This window comes from Porites lutea, chromosome 1 (genome assembly GCF_958299795.1).
Source record: "Porites lutea chromosome 1, jaPorLute2.1, whole genome shotgun sequence".
Lineage (NCBI taxonomy): Eukaryota > Metazoa > Cnidaria > Anthozoa > Scleractinia > Poritidae > Porites > Porites lutea.
Window position 1 is genome coordinate 58,622,872 of NC_133201.1, and position 10,778 is coordinate 58,633,649.

Consider the following 10,778-nt stretch of genomic DNA (forward strand, 5'->3'; position numbering starts at 1 on the left):
TGAGAAACAACATTCCTTCACTTTTTTCGAATTGGGAACTCAATGTCTTAATTGCTTATTTTTTAAAAGAGACAAAAGCTAAATAACTAACTTTTAATTGCATTTTTTTTATACAATACCTGCTCTTATTAGTTGAACATTTTTGCATAATCAACCGCGTGTTAGACAACTATGACTGAGAAATGGTTCTCTTATGGAGGTCAGTTTTCCAGCAAACTACAGATACAACGGATTGCATTTCAAAAAGTATGGTGTGAAGAAATGACGGAGGAACAGATTATGAACTCCACGTTGATGAGCAGAACTGCCATTAATGGTGTACGCAATATCTACGATTATCCTGATACCTTATTGGAAATGAACGATTTGTTCAAGCGAAGATTATAACAAAATACGTACGTAACCCTTTGTATCATCTGAAGAAGGACCTACCTATGAACCAAGACCTAAGTTACAGAGACAATTTGGTAGACTACACCGTCAAGTAATGATGTAACCATTAGCCATTTCTTTATTGTTATTATTTCTTGTGTACAATGATATACTCTTTGACGTGAATAATAAAATAATAAAATAATTAGCGATGAAATACTGTGTCGTGTAAATTTCTTTGCCTTTGGAAAATCGGGTCCACAAATTAAAATAAATAAAATGGGCTGAACCCAGGGTTCATATCTGGGTTTCTGTTGCCACAACTCAGCGACCTAAACCACCAGCAGCATACCATCGCGTGCAGACAACACTCGTTTATCTTGTTTCTTTTCCAATCGCCTTAAAGCCCAAAAACGTACATTAAGTTCTTGTTTACTTCAAAGAAGTCTTTCTGCATTTGTGTTGTTAAGGCAGAAAATCGTTCAATGTTTAATGCGTTCATGGTAAAGGGCGCCACAGACTACGAGCAGCCTCTCTTTTTTCTTAGTCCGTCGTGCAAAAACCCACGAGACTCGCAAATGACCACGCGCGTGAGTGAAGGCGCGAGACGGGAGAGGCTTTGAGTATTCGAATTACGATCACGCGCTTACCCGGAGATATGACCTTCTGATGCTTCTATTTTCCGACAAACATTCCTGCAGTGCTTCCGCCATCATTTTCGATTGTTGAAAGGTTGTTGTCAACGCTTCACTCATCCGCCAATAATATTTTTGAGTTGTGAGGCCAACGCATATTTCATTGGCTCTGGCTTTGCGGGCAGTCTCTTTTTTCTTCTCGGGCTGCCGCCCTCGTTTCGCGCGTCTCCCGGCTTTGCCCCTCCCGCGCACGTGCACTGCTCTCACTAAATCTGCCGAAAAAGAGAGACTGCTCGCAGTGTAAGGGCGCCATTTTCATGCATACTAAAATCCTATACGTGACGTCATCTGCTCTGTGATTGGTTCAAAGTCCTGAATGCGAATGACCTCCAGACGTCATCTGCTCTGGGATTGGTTCAAAGTGCTGAATAGGAATGAGCTCCATTGTTCCATTTGTTCTCTAAAGCTTAAACAAAAGAATACTGCTCTGTGATTGGTTACATGCCATATCAACGCCCTTCACTACTACCGTTGCCAAATTTCAGTAGATAAGTTTTCCATCGCAGTTGGACATAGCTGTCCTCGCTATTGAAGTATAACTCTAGGCCACCATGAAGTCCTTTGTAGTGATTGGCCTTCTCGCCTGTTTCATTGGCGCTCTGATGACAACTGTTCCGTCGGAGGAAACTTTAGAAACACCTGAGAACCAGGAAAATAACGGTGAATTAGGTGCCCCTGAGGAAACCGTTGATAATGATGAAGTTGATAAAGAAGGCGACGAAAGTGAAGACGGTGATGATGAAATGGATGATCCTGAAAGGTAACTAATCCATGCCACGGTACGGCACCTGTTCTTCAGTATAAAACTAGTAGAGGTCAAGGTAAAGAAACCTTATTTTATGTCGGTAGCTCGAAATAGTCACCTGACTAACAAACCTGAGGCCGATGTTGCGCTCATTTTTAACCTCCTCTCTCCATTAGCGCTCCGTTTTACGGGTATTTAAAGCTACTTAAAAGTACATGGAAAGCAAAGAAGTAGCAGGAAGGATTTGTGGTCACTCCTGGGAATCGAACTCGGGAACTCTCCGGTATCCGGTCATTTCTTTTCATCGTTCCAAGTCAGATCGTTCCAATCAATAGTCAGATCGTTCCACAAGATAGTCAGCTCGTTCCACAAAAAAGTCAGTTCGTTCCACATATGTTTTATCTATTTTCTAAACGTGTGAATGTTATCCGAGCGATCGGAACATGGATGAAAGTCTTTTCAGAACTATTTACATAATGTTGAGAAAGTACTACGTAACATGCGTGTTTGTTGTTTGTAAAGTGGTTTTAGATTAAACAGCGAGAGAAACCTGTCACGGTTTACGTCGGTTTCCGGCGCCACTTGTCGAGTTCGAATTCCGGCGTGACATTCGAGTTCGCTAACATGCCGAATTCGCTGGGTATGTTAGTTCACAGTTTAGAGTTTGTTTGTATCCATAAACCACGAGCAATATCTATAATTTATACTCCTTAATCCTGTTGCCGTAAAAAGATATGAAGCTTTTGATAACCGCAATACGGCAATCACGGTGCGGCTTTAATTATAAGATTTCGTTTCCCGAATTGTCACGCGTTTATAGAAATGATCTGAAGGGAAACAAAAATTACTTAGAGTTAGCGGCGGTGTTCTTACATTATTTTTACATAAGCTCGGATTCCTTTGTTCCTTTCGAACTCCCGAATCAACTGTCTGAAAAGCTTTGTGAGGCTTTGATTGTTTAAAGGCAAGAGCGCGGCTAATGAACACCTAATTAAAATGCGAGGGGATTAAGTGACCTATCCCCCTTGCATATTAATACATAATCCCCTCCCATTTCAATTAGCTTTTCTTAAAGAAAAAAAATTAACAAATGTTTATTGGAAATATTAAACACGACGCTATAATTACTAAAATCAATTAACTGAGTTGCTTTTCTTTTGCGCCATTTTCACGGATTTTCTTAGTTGTGCCAGTTCATCGATTTCCACAGCCAGAACGACAGTCCGAAATTGAACAGCGTCTTTTTACCGTGTAGCTTGAAAATTTTGCGGGAGTTTTATTTTGCGGATTAGCGATTTTTTGTAGTTTGCGGGAACAAATTTTTGCGGTTCGAGATGACTGAGATTTCTGGTGGGAACTGTTCAAATAGCAGAATATTTAAGTGGAAGAAGCCTTAATATGGTATTTTCAACTTTTGTTTGACGGTATGTTGAGTCAAAGTTCACTCTACTTCCATATTTAATGGAGAACAATACGGTAATCACTGTAATATCTTACTGCACAAAGGGACTGAACAACAGCAAAACAAAACAAAAGCCTATCCCTACCATACACAACAAGTCCATTAAAAGCAGAGTTTTTAATTTGACTGAAGTGTGTTAATTTTTGCGGCGTTTTATTTTGCGTTTTTTTTTTGTACGGGAACTAATTTTAGCGGATCGAGGTCAATCCGCAAAATTAATTCGCAAAAATTAGAATCCGCAAAATTTTCATGCTGCACGGTATTCTACGGTTCTACGAAAGTGTCGCTGTCATGGTAAGGTGTTCCGTTCTTTAACCAGTCATCACAAACTCGCGTACTCCATGAAGACATGTAGTTAACCTCTTTGTGTTTGTGGTATTCTTGCTTGACTTCTCGACTGAATTTCCTTGTAGTGATCCCTCGCCCGGATCATGCAGGTCGGTCGAAAGATCGTCGGTGCGAAAATTGAAGTTGTTAACTGCTCGCTCGTTGTCTGCACCCGCAAATGAATATTCAAAATTGTTTTCCGAAAGCTCAATTACAGTACCGCCCCCGACGCTGCTTTAGTTTGAGTAATAAACGGCTCTATTTCTGACTCTGAATCGCTCGACACTGCATTCACTGCGAACAACTAATTTGAAATGCGACTTTGAAAAACTAACATAGTTAAAAAGCCGAGGAACTTGTAAATGCCACCAGTGCCAGCATGGAGTGTTAAAAAAGAAAAGAAAGATGAACAATAGAGGCATTTTTCGTCACTGTATTTTTGCATCCCTTGAGGAATCCTGGCCAATGTAAAAATAAGTCGTTTATCGGCCTTCAGCTCGTGGTTAGTGATTTATTCCCTTGTGCGTTGCCCTCGGGCTGCGCTCTCGGGCAACGCACGAGGAGAATAAATCACATAACCCCTCGCTTGAGGCCGATAACCCTTACCTACAGTAAATGTGAGAAGGAAATCCAGGGTAAATCGACCTTGGTTCGAATTAGCGCGAGGTTCGAGTCATCAGGAGTCAACTGCATCTTTTATGTAAAACTGTATGTTGTTTAGGGGTAGTTTCGAAAACGAAGCACTCGAAAACGAAGACCGAAGAACGAAGCACCCAAATCTCGAAAACGAAGCACCCAAAACTCCAAAACGCGAAGCACCTATCCATCCCAAGGTTTTATAAAAGCCTGCCAACTGTTTAACTGAACGATTCTAGATAGGATATCCTATGGTGTTGTTTTCAAAATTTGCATAAATCTGGCGCTGAAAAGAAATATTTAGGTTACAATGGCTTCGAAATACTGTACCTTCAGAACGGCATAACTTTTACTTGTTGTGCTATATCTTTCAAAACCAGCAATCGACTGTAGCTAAAAAGCTCTCAAAGCGGCGGTTTAAATGTTAAAGCCCGTGGCTGGTTGAAATCGTTTCTTGTTTCTTTTCAAACGACTTGGGGACTTGTCAGAAATTAGCAGCCGGGGGAGGGGAGGTGGGAATTTTAAATTTGGGTTCGGAAACGAGGTGGCCTAAACTATCATGACCCTCCCCCTCTTGTATAAATGATAAAATCTACTTCTCGCAATACACTAGAGTGAGTCAGTATTATGAAAACTCAAAATATATTTCTAATCTGTTCTTTGAAATGCTGTATACATACATTTTAGATGACAGCATTAAGAGTCCGACTCTGATTCTGAGAGCTGATCACTCGACTCTTTTATTTCTCCGATACATATCTCGATGCATCCTCGGAGACCCAGGGGCAGATAGTGGGGGCGAGGGAAAGTCTAAACTGGCGGAAAAATATGGCACAAAAAAAAAGTAAAGACTTTTCTTCGTGCCTTATTTTTCCGCCCTTTTAGACTTTCCCTCGCCCCCACTATCTGCCACTGGGTCTCCGAGGATGATCTCGATGCTTCTGTGATTGTAAACCTTTTTCCGTTTGTCGGTTGATGCACAAACGCTAAACGCCTTCTCTTCAGTTGTTTCCTTCTCGACAGTCATGGCTTGGTTTATGCTTAGTCCGAAAGTTGACATGACATTTAATCGAACTGAGATATTTTAGCAAGTGAACTCTATATTCCGTCAATTTTCAGTGAAGATGCTTTTACGGAAGACGAAGACGAAGATAAAGACGACGATGCGGAAATTGATGCGGAAACTGAAGAGTCGGATGATCCTGAAAGGTAAACTGCATGATTTCACACATTCAACAAACAGCGTTTTTACTTCTTTTCGACTAAGGACTAATTTTCATACTGAGCCGAACAGAATCCTCCACTGAGACCAGACATATCTCTCTGTCTCAGAAATAATTTCCCAAATACATGATGACATCAGACATGCTTTTCTCTTCACCAAGCGTCGTTTAGGTACTAAATTATCAAATCAGTTGACCACTCGCTGAGCTTTTAACAAAACCAAAAGCCCGCGGAGCGGGTACAAATGATATATTTCCCTCATGAATTGCCACCAACCTCGGGATCAGATAGTGAAGTCAGTTAACAAGTTACTTTCTACAACTTTCAATATGAACTGCGAATCTGTCAGCGCAACTGTCAATCAACTCGCAATTAGGGTTAGGCGACCTTTTATCGCCCATCTTTTATTCTTTCTTGATGCGTCTCCTCCACAGAGCACTTCCTTAAAAGAAATTGACGGATAGTGCTAGTCAACAATTTACGCGCTCCAATTTTTTAATCGCTACAGTCCTGATTGTTCCTTATAACTAACAATCTATTCCTCTCCTTTCAGTCCAAACCCTGTTTCTCAAGATGACGATGAAAACGACAATGCAGAGTTAGAGAATGCTGAAAGGTAAACCATATTCCATGCAATTAAAAACTGATTGATTCGAACCTTTTCTGGTGTATTTTTTTCCCTTTAGTTGACGCCATCATTGATAATAAAAAAGATATACCATTATTTCAACTATTTTCATATTTTCGTACAGCCTGCACACTCAGGCTGCTGTTCATAATCACTGCCAGAAAAAAGAAAGGCTGACCGTCGTTTTGAGTCATTTTCTAATTTTTCCAAGTGATAAAGGAAAGAAAATGTCGACTTTTTCAAGTTTCATTGCATTTTACCGAACAAACTTCTTAACCGTTTTTTTTTTTTGCGCATTACTAGGTGACTATTTCCTCTGTTTAGACTCTGTTAAGTTTAGGAAGAATTGCATCTCGCTGACTCTACTCCTTTCAGTTTTCACCTAATCCGGCAGGAAACGATTGACCAAGGAATTCGACCTTTTACTTCATGATAGCAATTGTTTAAAAAAAATTACTGAAAAACTGAAATATGTTAGCAAGTGTAAGTCACAACCATTTCAACAAATTTAAACGTCGTAGCGCTGACTTGCACGCATTCTGTTTGATAAGTGAAAAAATGTTCATATCATTGTAAATAACTGTCGAATGTCTTTTGTTTTCAGTGTTTCCATGACAACACGCAGGCCAGCAGCAGTTCCGAAGGCTTTATATTGGCGCCGCCGCAGACGCCGACGAAGCTACTATCGACGCCGACGAAGCTATTATCGACGCCGACGAAGCTATTATCGACGCCGACGAAGCTACTATCGACGCCGACGAAGCTACTATCGACGCAGATATTATACACGCCGACGAAGCTCCTACCGACGTCGCTATATTGGAAAAAAAATGAACACCTGGTGAATCTAGCTGCTCTTTAACGCACTTTGTCCCCCTTTCCAACAATAAAACATGATTTAAATGTAACTTGAACGACGTAAATCATACTTAACTTTTTGTAGCTTGTAACAAATGTTATTTGAGGTAAGAATTAATAAAACTTGTTTCTTACACCTGGCAGCAGACACTTTTGAACAATGTTATGGGAACAAATCTTGGAAAAGGATGGCTGTCGATCATAACTATGCTATGAAAATTCAAAAGTTCGGTACAGCTGGGTAATCGCGGATACGATTAGGAGTTACCCTCCGTGTATTGGGTGTATAACAGTCAGCAGAGTACTACACCATTTTTCCTTTTTGAATCGTTCCCTATCTTGGGGTATCAAAAGTGTTATTTTGGAAGAATCTAAATCAAGATGAAATTTGGCATTTCTCTAGTGAGTAACGGACTGTGCAATAATTACCTGGAGGGGTGGGGGTTGGAAAATTAGAGAGGGGGCATAGGAGAAAATGACAACAAGAGAGAGGGGGGATTGGATGTAAAATTTAATACATACAGGGGGGCATTACTTTTTCATCCCTTTTTGCAAACTGGAAAAGTAGTGGAAGAGTTATTAGAGTTCAAATATAAATGCTAACATTGGAAAAAAATGACAAATTTATCAACTCTAAGGTATTCTGACTATGAACTGTTTTTTTCCTATCTGTCATGCAGTAGGAAAGGAATGCCTCTGTTATGTGTTTAGAAAGTGCTACTTTATTTGCACTACGATTTAGTAAAACAGAAAACTTTAATTAAAAGTTGCAAAAATAGCACTATAATCAATCAAAACTAACTACGAGAGGACGACTGATAATTTGACTAACAATAGACGACTGTTTAACTGTGACAATAGACGGATCGAAACGCACCAATTACTGATTACGAGTCTTCATAGCCAATAACATCACGGCTTGTTATATTCCTAGACTTTCACTCAACTAAACAGGGACTGCCATTGGTTGATTCTTGGTCACGTGGCCTTGACTAAAATCAAATGTATCCCGATCGTGATACAATAAGCAATGTACCCCGCTCGGGCTACATTACAGCACGTGATCAAAGCATGGTGGAAAGTGGCGTGACAAAGGCGGGAAAAATACTGCCAGGTCCTGCCAGGTCCTGCCAGTTTTCTTTTTCGTGAATGAACACAACAACACAAACACGAAGCCTTAAGCTAAAAAGCAACGATTTTTAAAGTTATCCAAAAATTTCCCAGAAGAAAAACAGTAGCTAGTGGAGGAAAATGATGCAGATAAGGTAAGGAAGGTACTTTGTAAATCATTCAAACAGTGGTTTTGAGAATTAAATTTGTGTTGTTATAAGTACCGAGTCGACTGTTTTGGTTCGCTCCGGTTATTCTTTTGTTGCTGTTGAAGTGAAAGTGTAGAAATACAACAAAACACTTAATGTCAGGTCCCTCGGGAAACCAGTTAGTTTTGTTTTCCCTCGAGTCCTGATGTTTCCCGAGACGAAGTCGAGGGAAACATCAGGACTCTCGGGAAAACAAAACTAACTGTTTCCCTCGGGATCTGACGTTAAGTGTATATTAACTGACAGACGACCAATAACATCGCGACGTAATTGACCAATCAGATCAATAACCAGAGTATAATACCATCAACTGACGTGATACAACTCACTTTGACTCTGAAGATGACTATCGCACAGGTTGTCGAAACGTCAGTCACTGTCAACAACAACAGTCCTATTCAGGACTACGTTCACCAGGACGATTAAACTCAGCCTACTTTTGAAATGACTCCTGGGTTCAAACCTTTCACAAAGATGCCAATGTTAGCACACATGGCATCATAATTTAGCAGAATGAAAAACCCAACTGTTGAAATTTTAATAGCAATACAAATTTAAAGTATGGTAAATAAATATAATTATGTTATTCACCGGCTGGGAGGTCCGTTTTGGGAGTTCTCCAGTCGTTTTCTCGTAGTTAGCTAGGCCGGTGAATAACATTTTTATTTTTTTCCCACTGAGATTTAAAAGTTCCAGGAAAATTTCCCTTCACCATCCAACCTATGTGTGTTGAAGTAGGACACGTTCGTGTTGATGAAGCGCGCGATCGATTGCGAACCAAAAAAATCATTACAACATGGTTTTTGGCTCGGTAAATTATATTATGGCACTTACTGCTCTCTTTTAGAATAACGAAAGGTTTTTGTGTCTTGCTAGACAATTCATAATCTGAGTGTCAAACAAGGATAAAAGAATTGACCAGTTTGATGCTAAAAGCCCTAGGAAAAAAATACAGCAAGCCGGATTTTCTTCGGCTGAATAATTCAAAAATTGCTTTACGATTAGTTCAATCGAGCAAGATGAAAACTACAAAGGAGCTAATTACACAAACGAATTTTAAGGTTTTGAATTGAATTCGAATAAAAGATGGCGATGTGAGTAATAAGCTATAACAAATAAATGAAAACGATGATAATCGGCTGCTGAAAAAGTGATTCGTGTAGTTTTATAAGTGAAAGCTAAATGCAATCATTGAAAACAACCTTTTTTGATAAGTAGAAAACTAGTAAAAAGCGGCAGAATCTAGATTCATACAGAAAAAATGGAAAACAAAACTACAAACAGCAAAAATGTCCAATAAACTGTGCATAAAAAAAATACAACGTACTCCATTCATAAGTTATGAATGAATCAGAACAAATCTGCCGCTATTCGCACGTTGTTTTTAGATTTCCCGGGACTCTAAGTAAACACCAATTAAAAGCGTTGTATTAGTCTGCTTTTTAACATGTCCAATCAAGATAAAGCTTACAAAATATCTAGTTTCCAGCCCTTTTTCTAACCATCAAAAGATGGCGGACGATTATGAAGTTTGCTGCTACACGCTGTTATCAGGGTGCTTAGGCACCAGCCGTTTTTGAGTCAAGGTAACAGAGTAACAAGGTAACAAGGTAACAAGGTAACAAAGTAACAAGGTAACAAGGTAACGTGGTAACAAGGTAACAAGGTAACAAGGTAACAAAGTAACAAGGTAACAAAGTAACAGAGTAACAAGGTTACAAGGTGACAGAGTAACAAGGTAACAAGGTAACAAGGTAACAGAGTAACAAGGTAACAAGGAAACAGAGTAACTAGGAAACAAGGAAACAGAGCAACAAGTTAACAGAGAACAAAGCTTCAAGGCAACAAGGAACCAAGCAGAAAGAGTGAAGTTATAAGTTAATTAGGTAAAAGCGGTACAATATATGTCCCCATACATGAAGTACCTACCATCGGGACCTCTGGGATAATCCATTAGCCGACAACAGGATTCTTGTTGTAGTCCCAACTGCGCAGGCCCGAACCAATAAGAGCAACAAAAAGCAAGAAACGAAGATTTTTATAAGGCGATTCGGTTTTCTTTCGGCAAAAGCCAGGCTGCATTATGCTTTAAGGCCCTTGTTTATGGAACTATTTTCCCGAGGCGATTCAAAATATCGGCTATTTTGGTAACAGATCGAAACCGATCAGACGTTGGAAAGTGTGGATGCTAGCTGGTTGAAGCTTATTTATATGGAAAAAAATAGTGATGAATACTCCATGGCCTTTCGAAGTTTCGCTAAAGAAGGAGGACATTCTAAAAGTATGAAGAAATGGTTGGGCTTTGTGAATTCCGTGGTTGTGTTGCAATCATAACAACAATCAGCAACAATACACGGCTAACGTACACACGGCGTATGTTGCCAATGAAGGAATTACTGAGAGATTTGCAAATTGGAAAAGAGAGGAGAAAGCTGTTGTGGATGAGGCTCATTTTCCTTGAACGGTATAAACAAAGCTGTATATTTCATAAATGAAAATTTGTGATTTTCAT

At 39.7% G+C, this 10,778-nt stretch overlaps 1 protein-coding gene across 1 annotated transcript; it reads left to right on the forward strand.

Annotated features, from left to right (window-relative positions):
- The first annotated feature begins 1,605 nt into the window (after positions 1-1,605).
- LOC140932975 (uncharacterized) lies at positions 1,606-6,923 on the forward strand. Its single transcript, XM_073382483.1, has 5 exons — positions 1,606-1,827; positions 5,357-5,446; positions 6,015-6,077; positions 6,214-6,299; positions 6,715-6,923. Exons 1-5 carry the CDS (start codon positions 1,619-1,621, stop codon positions 6,921-6,923), a joined length of 657 nt encoding a protein of 218 aa, XP_073238584.1. The 5' UTR covers positions 1,606-1,618.
- The last annotated feature ends 3,855 nt before the right edge of the window (positions 6,924-10,778 follow it).